Raw genomic sequence first — 15168 nt, forward strand, 5'->3', positions numbered from 1 at the left:
TTAATTTACCTGTGATTGAATTTCATTCGTTTTTTAATTAATTTTGTGTGTAGTGTAGATTAAAGGCAATAATCAAAAATTGTTTCGAAGGATAAGTATAGATTAAATTTAGTTTTAAAAATACATACAAATAAGTAGCATTAAGAAGCCGTTATTTTTTTTTCAGTGAGCGCCAAAATTTCCTTTGGTGCAGAGACATTGTTTTACTCGTTTCATTTATAAATCCAGTTCATGTTTCATTGACTATGGCTTCAGTCTTCCGGTGATGTATCCAAACCCTTATTTTTCAGAGTTTTAAATACGTCTTTTATGGATAAATGCCACTTAATTCACTCTTAGCGGTAAAATGCCAGCTCCGACTGCAGCGTTCTCAAAGCAGGCTTAACTTCAGTTAGTTCCAGGCGGGGGAACAATAATCACATTTTAACTCGCCTTCACACCCAGAGAGCTCACAAAAACTCCAACTGCTGTGGCCTTTCAGTCGAGCCCAGTCTGAAATCAACTGCCAGAGGCGAAATTAATAGATGTTAATGACCATTTGAATCTGAGGCAAAGGGCCCAAAATTGGCCAGAGAAAGCTATTAATTATATGCGGAGGGAGTGAGCGGGCAGGGACAAGAGGGCTGGAGCCGGGGCTGCTGTCGGGGCTCTGGCCCTAGGAGTGGGGGCTTTAGAGGGGCTACTAGGGCCCGAGGAAGGGGGCTTTAGACGAGCTACTAGATCCCGAGGAGGGGGGATTTAGTCGAACTAGTAGGGCGCGAGGAGGGGGGCTTTAGTGGGGCTACTAGGTCCCGAAGAGGGGGATTTAGAGGGGCTGCTATGGTCCGTGGGAGGGGGCTTTTGTGTGGTTCCTAAGACACGATTGTTCGCGCTGAAAAGAGTGACATCTGTCCGGGGTTTCCGCGACTCTGATCTTCCCCATTAGCCCGTGATCTCCCTCAGAGACCCAGACTACTACAGGTGAGAACTGAGAGGAGCTCAGGCTCCATCATCCTGCGCGTCTGAACACATTTCCACAGCCCTGTCCAAGAACTTGACTTCTGACCTAGATGCTCAAAAACTGTCACCTGGATGGGACGCTGTATTCAAACACAAACAGAACTGTACGATACAGATACTGTCTACTGCAGCTGACAACTACGCATCTGTCCTTTGGGAAGGTGTAGTGTATATAAAGATAACCTTAAGGGCTATTGCTGACGGTTCATTTACACTGTTAGCGCTATATACACCTCAAAAACAATCATTTAGGGGGATCTTCGCACTTTAACGGTGCCTCCAGGAATTTATCTGAAGATTCCTGGGGGGAATGATAAAAGTTTCTTAAACATTAAGACGTTAAGAACAAAGAAGGACCTCCCCAATATTACTATAAGGGAATCTATTTTTTTAAACCGTGCTCTGACCTCACAGTGTACAAATGCACTCTGATGCATTGTTTATTTTGCAATGGAACAATGGAAATGTGCCCTCAAATATTTATTAGCGGTCTTTGGGTCATGAATATTCAAATGGTTTCAAGGTGCAATACATCCCTTTTTCCAGGGGAGATTTGTATATTTCTAACGTATTGTACATAAATAAAATTAAATTACAATGTACATACTGAAGTATTCCTATAATGGAATTTGGCACAGTTATTTTCCCTAAAAACAGATGATGAACACTGATTGCGTGTTCTAGTTAAAGAAGAAAGAACATTTAGTAGATTATATGTTTGGGTTTAAAGTGCTTAAGAATCAAAAACAAAGTTATTTTTGTATTATTTTAATAAACGTCTTAGAAAGAGCAAGTTTGAGTCATTACAGACACATATCACTGTGATGATTCATTTGGATTTAGGACAGCTGATTTGTCACAGACATGAAAAGGAAAGATGTTCACTTCTTCAACCATTCAGCTAAACATACTGCTTAAAATAATATAATAACCACAATAAAGAACTGCAAATATAGACAAACAATTCTGTATATTTTCTGTTTTATGGTCCAAGCAAAATACTCTTGGAATTACAAAGAGACACAATGCCGTTTTTGAAAAACGTGGAGGACATGTTCTGTGCCTTTATTTAGGGAACATGTTTGTACCTTATCTTATTAGAATTGTACATTTTAAAATTGTGTTGATTATATTAATGCCAAAAATCTCCAGCGTTTATATTGTTTGATTTTACACAGTTCTACAGTGAAATCTTACAAATATTTCCCTCTGCTCGGGGAAAAGAATTTGAATTCAACTTTAGGGAACACAACTGAACTTGAAACCCACTCTTTGTACCTTTAGTGACAATAATGTACCTCTAACGTGCCTTTTTTCTGAGAGTGGAGTATAATTTCTTTACTGTACCTTTGTCAAAAAGGCAATATAAGTAAATAAATAAATAAATCAGAACATTTTCATGTGCAGGTACATTATTTTATATTTAACCTGTTGTATTGTATTTTCTTTTCCATAAAGGAAGATGAAAATGTACATTATATTAAAAGAAATATTTTAAAGATAACAACAGCAACAAATGAACTGTAACAACATTCTTAAAATTCATACAATTATTTAAAAATATACACAATTAACAAATAATATGGTACAATTATATTTGCTGATTAAAGGTACTGAAGTATGCCACCGTACGATTGGGTAAAATACGTAGCCTAATATAATAATTATTAATTTCTTTGAACGTATTTGTTGCCGTTGTTTGGTGTGACCGTCATTGTTTTGGTCAAAACAAAACGTAACGATATTTTGTAGTTAATGTTAAGTTGTTGATGTCGCCGTTTTCTGAAAAATTGTATTCACATTAATGTATTTATATTTAACTAAAATATGATTGATTACAAAGGAGAAACACCCACAATCTGGAATAAACTTTAAATGCAACTCATACAATGTGCAAAACATTTAGAACCCAAAATGTTACTGTAGAGATGGCTGCCACTTTGCCTCTTTTATTACGTCAACCATTTGTTTCTGTTTAAAAAAAACGAGCGATTTGATTTCCACCCAAATATGTGATGAATGTTGGCATTGAACATTTGATCTATATTTGAAAGTTGAACTAGTAAAAAATCAGAATTTCTTTCTGTTCTTGTCAGAATTACCGTGAGAGTCGACAGTGTGTAGTTTCTTAAATCTTTATCTTGCCGTGTGCGCTCCAGTATTTTAAACTCTTTCTGTGTTGTGTTCCGCAGAGAAGCTGATAACCTTTATTTGTTGCATCAAAGCTGAGCCTTGAAACAAAATGGCTGAGAGAGTCCGGAGCTTCTCCGCATGCGCACATTACCACACCTTCAGTCAGCGCAGGTAGAAAGAGAGAGAGAGAGAGAGAGAGAGAGAGAGAGAGAGAGAGAGAGAGAGAGAGAGAGACTGGCTGGAGGTTGAGAAAGCTAATTGATGATCGATTCTCAGACTGAATGGAGAAGTGTGGAGGTGGAGTGCAGCTTTGAGAAGGTCTGAATCCTCTGATTGCTGGCTATGGATGTGATGGCTATGGCACCGCATGCTTAAGCTCAAGTTTGGACCTGAATTAAAGCCGTGGCGATAGTTCACACTTAGCGCGCTCATATCCCCAGTCCGAGATTCAGAGAAGAACAAGTGCACCTGCATGTGGGCACTCCACACGCGCGCCTTTACATCCACGCACTCGGGAAGCAGAAGAGAACCTCGGCGCGTAATGGATTGCCCGGTCACTTTAAAGAGTGGGATTTTTTGGCGCTTGTAGACCCTTATCTGCCAGGTGGGAACTCACGTGTTTTTTTTTTTCCTTTTTATTTGTTTTATTTCTTTTTAACCTGTGAATAAAAGCTGAGAGACATGTTTCAGCACAAGAAGTGCTTCACGATAGAGTCGCTCGTGGGGAAAGACTCAAGCTCCGCGGCGGCGGGAGAGGAACCCATCCGGCCCACGGCGCTGCGCTTTTCGGAGCCGCTGAGCTCCCCCTTCGGCTGTGCACAGAGCTCCGGTCGCGCGGTGTACGGCGGCGCCGAGCTCGTGTTCGCCGAGCACAGCGCGCACGCAGCGGCCAACCCCGCGCTGTCACTGCGCCACATCCACGTGCCGTCTCAGCCCTTCTTTAGCCCCCAGCACAGAGACAGCTTCAGCTTCTACCCCTGGGTCCTGCGCAACCGCTACCTGGGACACAGGTTTCAAGGTGAGTCACCGCACTGTTCACAACGATGACTGTTCCATAACTGTTCCATAGAAAACTTCAAGTTCTATTCAAATGTAAGTGTTTCTTTTCAGAGCACGTTTAAGATGAAAATCATTTATAGATGCATAAAACGTATAAAGCTTATAAACACACACACACACACACACACACACATAAACATGCCACATGCACAAAGTAAATACATTAAACACAACGCATACAGCACAGCACAATAATCATAGCATAGACTAAAAAGGTGAGATTTATTCATTTTTAAACATCAAAGCAATATCGGATGAAATGGGTATAGCTGACGTCATAAACGAATGCAGAGTATTAATTGTCTGTCCTCTTGGCTATTTTCATTAAAAACATCAACTGCAGTCGGAATAATATTTTTGATTTAAGGATACTTTTGTTCCTTCAGTTCATCAACATGTTTGCCCGGTTCAGATTTAAAAAATGTAACCAGTATATTGTAGTCAATCAAATACTTTGTTTAAATATTAAAGCAAGGCCAAGTTAAGCTGTAAAATGGTCCTACGCACAATTCGACTTCACTTACACTCAAAAACTAGGTTTAATGCATTTTATTCGCGTGAAACCAGTGCCCTCATTGGAATCACGTCAATTCACAGCAACTCTCATCTTCTTTGCTGTGAAACCCATCTGGGCCAGATTTCAAGGTGAGTAACTGTACACCCTCAGAGAGAAAATTGCTAAACTCTCAGGGGTGATACCTGCAGGTACTGAACGATTTTGTGAAAATATCTATAATTGCAATTATCGACCAGAACTCGATATTTGAATTAGGTACTGTTTGCTAAGCTTCTGTACATTTTGCCAAAGAATACACCAACAGCAACATTGTTTGCCTCTATTAAGTTGGATAGTGCGAAAGTGGCAGATTACTAGCTTTGTTTTATTAGCGTTATTTCTTCAGCTAAACGTTAATCATTTAGCTAGGACCCATCTAATGTACACTGCTCTGTGCAGTCATTTGACACTATGCTTTTATATAACGTTAGGTTACGTAAAGTACGAGTATGCGTTTATGTACTGAACCTTAAAAACACATTTAATGAACAGAGTTGGAACTTAAGTCCATTGTTGTAACATTTACATTGGTGCACTGATGATCAGAAATGCCTTTTTTTCTGATTTCTGAATGGGAACAAAACTTCCACCTTTCCATCCTTAAAAACAGTTTCCTTAAAATGGAATAAACACGTAAATTAAAACCAAAAGCAAACAATCTTAAAAGTGTAATGAAAGACTTCACATTTTTGCTTTTTTAAATTTGTTTGCAGTTGAATAAAAATGTACAATATAAAACAACATAAACGGCACGAATAATATCACACAACAATAAACAGTTTATGTATATATTATTAATACAGAATAATTGACAATATGGGCACATATTTATGTATGTATTTATCACTATTATTATTATTATTATTATTATTATTATTATTATTATTATTATTATTATTATTATCTAAGTGGTAATAAAATCATTACTTACTATACTCTTCAGGGAAACATAAACAGAAAAGTAGGCCTCTGCTAAAGTTAAGGCGCATTTAATATATTTTTAAGTTATTTTTTTAATTGTCGTGCAAATATATATTTATTTTTATTTGTTTCATGTAGAAGTTGCGCAACTAATTGGCACATAGAAAATAATCTTCAAACAAGTAAGTTCCATATGAGTAAATCACACTGACGTCTACACAGCAGTCGTAATAAGTGAACGACTATAATTGTGCGGAACCAGTGTGAACATTCAAAGCAAAGATGGTTAAAGTTTGGTCATTTCAAACATGAAAGTTAGCAGAGCACCTGAATGTATTCCCCTCAGATACACACTTTGATCAAAAAGGACATTTCTATGTTTCTATTTAATGTCTCATCAAAAAAGCAATATAAATATACATGTTGTTTACAGCTTTAAAATAAAGCAATATTCAGGCACACATTTTTGACTAAAGTTTACAGACTAAAATTACATATAATTTAATCATATGTATTTCCATAATATATTTATAGGGTGTTTGTGTTCTCGGTATGATGTAGTAAATCAGGAGGACTGATGACGCAACTCCGACATTCCTGTAGTACTCCTACGTCAATTGGAGCTAGTCTGTAGAATTAACAGTATGTTATTTGTTGTTTTGGACTGTAGAGTGATGGCACTGTACCATTGAATCTGAACTCTTCACAGAGTGAACTCTCTCTTAAATCGTATGCTATTTCCGAATCAATCATCTTTCAGTAGTTTGTAATTTGAGAGACGCTTCAGCAAATCTATTCGCTTCAACAAACATTAGTTATCCACGACGCCATTTATGTTTTAAAAGAATTGACTTAGCGTACTAAGAAAACAAATGAACAGCGTGTAGTTAACGTGAAGTTATCGTTGCTTTAACCACGTGCACCCTCACACACGTGTATGTGTGTGTATGCAAGATTGCAGAGTGCCTCCATCCCTCTGTTCTACAGTCACAAGGTGTATTCCAGCAGGAACGTTTTACCATCCACATGCGGAGCTTATTGTGTAAATTGGAATATATTTGGAATGTGTAATATTTGTTATCTGTGTTTTACATACGCTTTCACAGATAAAGATAATAGAGCTGAATATAGAAAACTGCATTTAAAAAATAATATTATTTTAACAAATGGTTTTAATAGGAGTACCAAAAAAAAAAAAAAAAAAAAAAAATATATATATATATATATATATATATATATATATATATATATATATATATATATATCACTCTAATGAGCAAATAATGTATGTATTAGAAGAATGGACACTGAAAAACAGCGACCAGACATATGTGAATTTTATGAAAATCTATCTATCTATCTATCTATCTATCTATCTATCTATCTATCTATCTATCTATCTATCTATCTATCTATCTCTGAATACACTCATCTCTGAAGTCTGACTGATGTGTGTGATCCAGTTTACCAGGCAGTTTGTTAAAGCAGTGGTCTCAGTAACTCTGAACATGGCTGACCCTGTTGACTTAGAGGAAGGTGAAGTGAGGAAGCTCAGCCACATCAGGTGTGGAGCCTGACGCTCTGAGCTCAGACCCTGCCCTCGGGGGCATGTGACTCGGGTAATTGGTGGAAGTCAGAGGTTGTTGTCGCTCTTACACAGATCCGGGGGGTGTGTGGGGTGGGGTCTCAGATAGAGTCCCTTTGTTTAGGGACAGAGCTGATCCACTCACTGATGGTGTCCAATAACCTAGAAAACCACTGTTTAGACAAGACAAAATACAGCCAAGGGGATTGAGTGGGAAAGGACTGCCTATCAAAGCCTCACTTTTTTTTGTTGGCGCTAATGTGTATACAGGTTTTTAACACACTCACTTCCTGAAACGCGCAAAAGGATGTGTGCTTTAAGATCTGTCACACAGGATGATGTAAACAGGATCCAGACTGGCCTGCTGTTGCACAAGTGCAGGCTTTTGTGTTATGGTTGCATTTAGTAGATTGTTGCAGTGTTATCAGTAGCAGAGAGGTCAGAGAGTTCTCTCTAATTGCAGCTCAGTTATTGTGGAGATTTTTTTATTTTTTATTTTTTGAGAATTCTTGAGATCTTACGTAAAAAAAGTTATTGAACTGTGTGTCAGTTTGGACGTAATGCAGACATCGCAGGCCATTAAGAAATGTATAACTCTAAAATTCAATACTAAATGTGTTGAGCTGAAAATACTAAATGACATTTAATATGTTTTAGATGATTTTCAATTGGGCTCTATTTAAATTATGTTTTTTAAAAAAATGATAAGAAACTGTTCGGATTTGGTGGTGGTGCTGGTGGGGGGTTGGTGTCTGAATTGGCAGCTCTCGTTCTGTGGTTGGAGACCAAATGATCCAGTGTCTCTTTATTTCCCACTGTAGTGCACCCTTCTCCCTGCCTTTAATGAGAGCAGTACTGACAAGACCAAGCTTGTTTGTGCCAAGGGAATGCTAGTAAAGCTGATCTGGATGCCATCTGGTTCCCTTTTCCTCATGGCGGGGGCATCCTCACCACGGATAGGCCAGTGAGTGTTTGAGCCCAAACCCCCGGAGGGGCTGCCGGCTCTTCAGGAGGCCGGAGTCTCCATCGCTGCTCGCTAGAATGTTCCACCAGCTCCCTCAAGGGAGACCTCGAGGCGATGGCACACATTATGACGATGCCAGACAGGGTACTGTACAGGACAAGCATGGCCAGTTTGTAATGAGTAGCCGTATTTCAGAACACCTTCAGTAGTGATTCTTAGAGTTTTCAACATTGCCGGCCCATACCTTAACATACAAGTCAGTCTCTTTGGTGTTCAGCGCACCTTGAGGAAGGTTCAAGGAGGACTTTTCAACACCTTCAGACCTCATCGGGCTGTTTACATTCTTCCTTTCTGCCAGGCCTTGGCTACTTGTATTTTAGCTCCGAGCAGCGTCTATTGTTTGGGCCTCTGATGTTCAAAGGATTTTCAGCACACCAGCTGAAAACGGCCGTCAATGACAGTCCTGTGACAGAAAATATGCACCCCTCAGTGAACGGGGGTAAAGTGCATACCTTACTAGGCACTCTGACTGCGTGAGTCTGTTTTTGAAGACATTGTAGGACCTATCATAAGGCATTTACAAAAGCGCTCCTTGTACGTACTAAGAAAGCCACACATGGACGCTAACCAGCGCTTGAAGTTTGCATTTCTTATCACCCTTTTTTGCACGGTGGTCAAGAATGTATCATGAGATTTGCTCAGGGAAATGACCAAGGTGGCTGGTTTTAAAAATCTTTGAAATGAAGTTGTTTCTAGCTGATGGCTTTAATGCATGCCTGAAAAGACTCCATTCAACTCTATTGTCTTCAGAAAAAGGGCCGGCTTCAGTGACTTGAAAGAAATCTTGGTCTGAGCAGCCTCATGGTAATCCTCTTTTCATCCACTGGTGATGCCATTAGTGATCTTTTGTGTTGAGAATTGGTCCATCTTTGGACTTCCTTTGATGACTAAAGGTCAAGAGATTTCTTTAAACTGAGCTGCTGTACACTGGCCGTACACAAAATGTAAAGACCTACGAGGAATACTCTCTTTTGTTAGAACTCTGTGTGAGTTCATTTCATACTGCTTTTCAGATTTGAATGGATTTGATATTCAGCTGAAATGGTGTTAATGCTGGATATTTGTTTCCCAGAAAATGTACAAAGTTATAAATGCATAAAAGACCTCTTTGAAAATGAATATTAATATTGTATATTCCATATTTACTTTGTTATCAGCGAGCGCTTTGGAGAAAGAGAGTATATTAATGATGTAAATGTGTTTTAGCACACCTGCTCTCTCTCATACATTCTAGGTTTTTTTTTAAATCTTTATTAACAGTAGCTTTTGGTGTCCAGCCCCTGTGGCCTGCACAATCCAGGCCCTAACCGCTCCAGTGGGCCAAACTTTGTTTGCACGTGACTGCGGTTGTGTACTTGCTGAATAATCTTTTCAAGAGCAGTGCATCTCATTTATTTAGTAGAGATCCATTTGTTTATGAAAAATGCTTTGTTTTCACACTTAACGACACATAGACCTGGCCTGCCAGATGCTGCCTGCGGTGGAACGAAGGTCACGCACCCCATGAAAGTGATAATGACAGCATTTTACTACTGCCATACATTGAATCAAATCAGACAAAATGCTGGGGTTTCGCATTTGTTTAACTGCCTATCAATATTTATTCATCACAATTGTTTTTGCATCTTCTCGGCCTAAGATATTTACTCAGGATGCGACATTGAGATGTTGCTGCTCAAAGGCCTTGCATTTGTATGAAAATCAGGGACGGGGAACGCACGATGAAAAATAAAGGCGTATGAATTTGCTTTTAGTCAATTAGGGGCACTTGAGAGTGGAAGTTGATTCGAATGAATACATCTACCACTAACTTTCCTTGGCACGAACTGGGATATGCAAATGAAGTCATAGAACTTATGTGATTTTTGGTCTAATGCAAGGAGGTAAAATAACTATTAGATGAATATAATAAATGTATTGCTAATTTCTTACAATGACGTACTGTCGTGCAGATGTTTCGTAGATTCATAAATATTATTCACTTCATTAAAGATAAAATCACAATCATATATAAAATACATAGATTATTTAGTTAATTATTATTTAAATATTTTTATTTTAATCTAGTTTAATGTGGGGTTATTTTCCACTTATTTAAACCTTATATTCCCATGGTTATTACATCCTAAAGTGGTTTATTTTGTCATTACATGAAAAAACACAAACTGAATGAATCCTTTTTACCTGTCGGAGTGAGGAATGGAAGCCTGCTCCTGGGCATTTTTGAAATATTCAGTAGTGGGATTAAATTCCATACACCTCTTTACAATATTCTTTTCTAGTACATTTCTAAATAAAAATGCCATTATTCAGTTTTTATTAGTGTTTCATTAGTAAGACAAAAAAGTAAGATCTTATTTGACTTCTAACACATTCTCATAACTTGTCTTTCTTTGCTCTCCTGCAGGTGAAGACAGCAGCCCTGAAAACCTGCTGCTCCACGGGCCATTCTCCCGAAAGCCCAAGCGAATCCGCACCGCCTTCTCTCCATCTCAGCTGCTGAGGCTGGAACGTGCTTTCGAGAAGAACCACTACGTGGTGGGTGCTGAGCGTAAACAGCTGGCCAATGGCCTATGCCTCACCGAGACCCAGGTGAGATAACAGGGCTGATGCAGTGTGTGTAAACTCATCACACTCCTGCACACACTCAGACACACACACACACACTGCCACATTCCACCGTGCTGAGCCAGCGGGACGTGAACACACACCTCATCCACTCACTCACACAGGACGGAAGTCAGTCATCATTCAGCACCTCGGGATGGGCCAAAAGAATGCCAAGACATGTATTCAACATGCATTTATAGTTTGATTTCACAATCGGTCTTACACGCACATGCTTGTTGACACATGTGCTACGGTTTGTAGGCACAGGCTCATGCTTTCTCTGGACTCATCCTAGTATTAGACTTTGTTGCTTGTTTTTTTTTTCCTCATTAGCTTCTATAATTTGACATAATCACAATGTGTGTGTAAATAGAAATGATGGAACCTATCTTTCTTAAAAAACAAATACAGAATTAATGTGAAAACTGTTCATCGGTTCAAAGTAATAAACTATTTTAGGAGAAAATGTCTGAAGCAGATTGGTTTATTTTTATTTGACTTGAATTACTTGAGCATATACATCGTTTCCTTAATGGACAGTGTAAAGCATGTACAACGTTTAAACAATTTAACTGTAGCCTTAGGCACTGCCTTATTAACAAAAACATTAGACAAATATATACTGATTTACATGATGCAAGACATTGATATTGCTTTTTACATTGAAAAACTCATATGATCCACGAGGTTATCTTTTAAATACTATGTGTTTTCAATAAGACACTGATCCGAGTAGTCATTTATGACACAGTAAAAAGCTGTAATTACAGAAGTACTTTTGAAACAATTTTCAAGACATTTCCTAAATCGTCAGAGTTATTACATTCTTACTACCATGTAATTACACTGAACATTGTACAAACTGAGTCATTCTTATGTTAAAGGCGTGGAGAAGAAAAGCCTGGACATGTTAGTTTGCTCTAGTTATTTAGGAGGTGGACATTTCTTTTTTCAACAATGACTTGGTGTAAAACAGTATGTTTCTCTTCTGAAGGTGAAGGTATGGTTCCAGAACCGGAGAACCAAGCACAAGCGACAAAAGCTGGAAGAGGAGTCGCCAGAGTCTCAGCAGAAGAGAAAAGGAAGTCAGCATGTGAACCGCTGGAGAGCAGCCACTCAACAGGGCAGCCCAGAGGACATAGATGTCATCTCCGAGGACTGACGTCAGGAGTCGACGACAGAAGGAGCAATACTACCCTTCCACAGCTGTTGGCAGTTTGAGGAACTGCCATGTCTGACTGAAAAAAGAAAACAGAGAGCGTAATAAACAAAAAAACTAAGAAACAAAAAAAACCCCAGAATAAATGACTTTCAGGTTATGCTTCTTGTTGTAGAACCAGCCACAGCTCAGCTCAGCTGTTAAGAACTAAAGAACAGTCTCCTGAAAGTGAGCGACAGTCAGTCGTAAAAGAGAAGGACGCTCAGACTGAACTGCACCTAAAGACACGCCAAGACTTCGGTATGCAATACACATAGACCTCTACAATGTGGGACTCTATCACAGAGCGCTGAGGAACATATCCTTACCGTCTACCTGGACATTTTCCACAGACATGTATTACACTCACTCTGCTTAAAAAATCGATTTGATGGTGATTTGTTTGTTTTGTACCGTTGACATTTGTCACACTGTTTAATCACACAGTTAAATTCACTACAGTTGAAACTGACATTGAACATCAGCCGTTGTTGTACCTCTTTTGTGGATTTCTGTGTTTTACAATGTTACATTGTTTTATACCCACAACCATCAGCGTAGTTCAGAATCCAACAGCATTCAGAATTCAGAGTCTCAAAAAAGAATGGCCACATTGAAAATGTTTTTATCTATTCAAAATGAGCAAACTTTTCTATGCATTTGAGTGCCAAGTTCTGCGTTGAGCATCAGGGTTTAGTTAAAAAAAATCTAGTCTGTTTTTTAATGTAATTTTCTTGTGTGAGCTTGGTTTTGGGGTATTTCATTAAAGTTAATTTTCATTAAACATTCAAATTAAGAATTAAAAAAATAAATAAGTAAATGAAAGGCTGTGAAAAGTCCAACTGTAATTCAGAAAAAATCTTACATACTTCACCGTCAAAGTGAAAGCATTTGTAGTGTAATTATTATGGTCCAGAACCCGTTTGTAGCACTTCATAACAGGTTTTTTTATGGGTTGGAATGAAGAGGAGTTGATAAAAAGATTGCACTGCTGCCCCACCGTGTCATTTCAGTTGCCTGTTGTTGAAATTCTTGTTTAGTTTTTTGTTTTCTCATTTCCTGAAGATCATTAGATAATAAAAACATTGAGCAGACTGAGGAATTATTTTTCACTTGATTCATTTACTGTGCACTCTTTATAACACTATTATTACATTGCTTTGGATTTTTCGATGGTTATATTTTTCACAAAATATTTCTCAACCAACCCCCCCCCCCACCCCCCCCCCCCCCAGAAAATATGTGAAACTCTTAACCATCCTTTGCACAAAGCAGACATAAATGTTAGATTCTCTTTAGTTATTCATCCCTATACTGATGTCTCTGCCTATAATCATTAGTGCTGTCCTCATTAATTCTGAGTAATTATTTTTCATCAGCTGTTGTGATTCTCACCTCCAGTCCATCGTCTCTACGCCTGGGTGTGTGTGTATATGGTACGAACCGAATAAGATCCAGCTCGAAGGAGTTAAAAGGCTTCGGGCTTTGGATTTAAGCAGCTGAAAGATTAATCTATGTCACCTTTATGCGTTGTGATTTACACCTGATAATTCTTGAGGCCCAGAGCAATGGAGACGTGTGAGATCGGCATCTTTTTCATCACCTTTACACAATAGACTGCCTCATTATCGTCAGATATTCATATAAACTGTGAAGGAAAATGGAAGAACACATTATTCAGATTCTTCATAATTGGAGGTAATGTAGCACTTCTGATCTGTTGCATGAACTCAGTGCACGGCTGAGAGCAAAAGCCAATTACGTGAGGCTAATTCCTGGTAATGGCATAAAACAAAGACTAAAACAGCATACACTAGAGTTGGATAATACTCTCCTTCAATGAAATATTTTCACAGCCTCCACAGTCCAACAGCATTGACTCCGAGCCCAATACCGAACACCCACCAAATAAGAGTCTCTATTTTCAGTCCTCACAGACTAAGTTTATCACAGAGGAAGAAATTTGCCATGAGTTCATTTAAAATCAGTGTTCAGTCATTTTGCTGTAGCCGTGTAGGCCAACTCCTACCCACTCCTACCTGCCTCCTATGGTTGCCATGGGAACGTTGAGGTGTAAACAAAGGAACAGATGGTAGGAAATCTTGGAGGTGTACAGTGCAGTCTGTCTTCTTTCCCTAGCTACAAGAAGTGAAGTAGTTCCGCTAAATCACACTAATTTGATCCGCTGCTGGGGACTGATTCATCCTCTCGCTTTCACTGGCAAACAATAACTGCCACTGTTAGTTTCTTAAGTTGTTGTAATGATTGTTTAAACATTACCCAATAATATTTGCTCGTGCCAACTGTATAAATGCATATTTTATATTGCAAAAACATGACTGTGGTGTCACTTATTACTTCAATGGTTACTCAGCATTGTCACTGACTTCACTGTTAAACAATGAGGTATTATATATACAGATAATAAATTATAATATTTTTAGATGTAAATCACCCGGCTTGTAATTCACTCATGCATTCATTTACTCACTCACTAACTCAGTCACATATGTTTAGTATCAGCTCCATTCATCTACAGTGCTTCAACATAAAGATCAACGTCACTTTTAAGTTTTTATTTTTGAATATTTTTCTACTTTAAGTTTAAAATTTCCTTTATCCACTTTTAATTAAAAAAATATATACAATGTCTAAAAGAAAGCGGCACGGTGGTGCAGCAGGTAGGTGTCGCAGTCTCACAGCTCCAGGGACCTGGAGGTTGTGGGTTCCATTCCTGCTCCAGGTGACTGTCTGTGAGGAGTGTGGTGTGTTCTCCCCGTGTCTGTGTGGGTTTCCTCCGGGTGCTCCGGTTTCCTCCCACAGTCCAAAAAAACACACGTTGGTAGGTGGATTGGCGACTCAAAAGTGTGTGTGTGTGTGTCTGCGTTGCCCTGTGAAGGACTGGCGCCCCCTCCAGGGTGTATTCCCGCCTTGATTCCAGGAAGGCTCTGGACCCACGGTGACCCTGAATTGGATAAGGGTTACAGATAATGAATGAATGAATGAATGTCTAAAATGGCATGCCTAACATAATTGTATTTAAAAAGTCATTCATCTACATGACAAGCACTTATGTTGTCAGG

General features: G+C 38.8%; 1 protein-coding gene across 1 annotated transcript; it reads left to right on the forward strand.

Moving 5' to 3' along the window:
- Positions 1 to 3379: 3379 nt before the first annotated feature.
- emx3 (empty spiracles homeobox 3) lies at positions 3380 to 13089 on the forward strand. Its single transcript, XM_066649642.1, has 3 exons — positions 3380 to 4150; positions 10685 to 10869; positions 11882 to 13089. Exons 1-3 carry the CDS (start codon positions 3814 to 3816, stop codon positions 12047 to 12049), a joined length of 690 nt encoding a protein of 229 aa, XP_066505739.1. The 5' UTR covers positions 3380 to 3813; the 3' UTR covers positions 12050 to 13089.
- Positions 13090 to 15168: the final 2079 nt, after the last annotated feature.

Source organism: Hoplias malabaricus, chromosome 17, assembly GCF_029633855.1.
Source record: "Hoplias malabaricus isolate fHopMal1 chromosome 17, fHopMal1.hap1, whole genome shotgun sequence".
Lineage (NCBI taxonomy): Eukaryota > Metazoa > Chordata > Actinopteri > Characiformes > Erythrinidae > Hoplias > Hoplias malabaricus.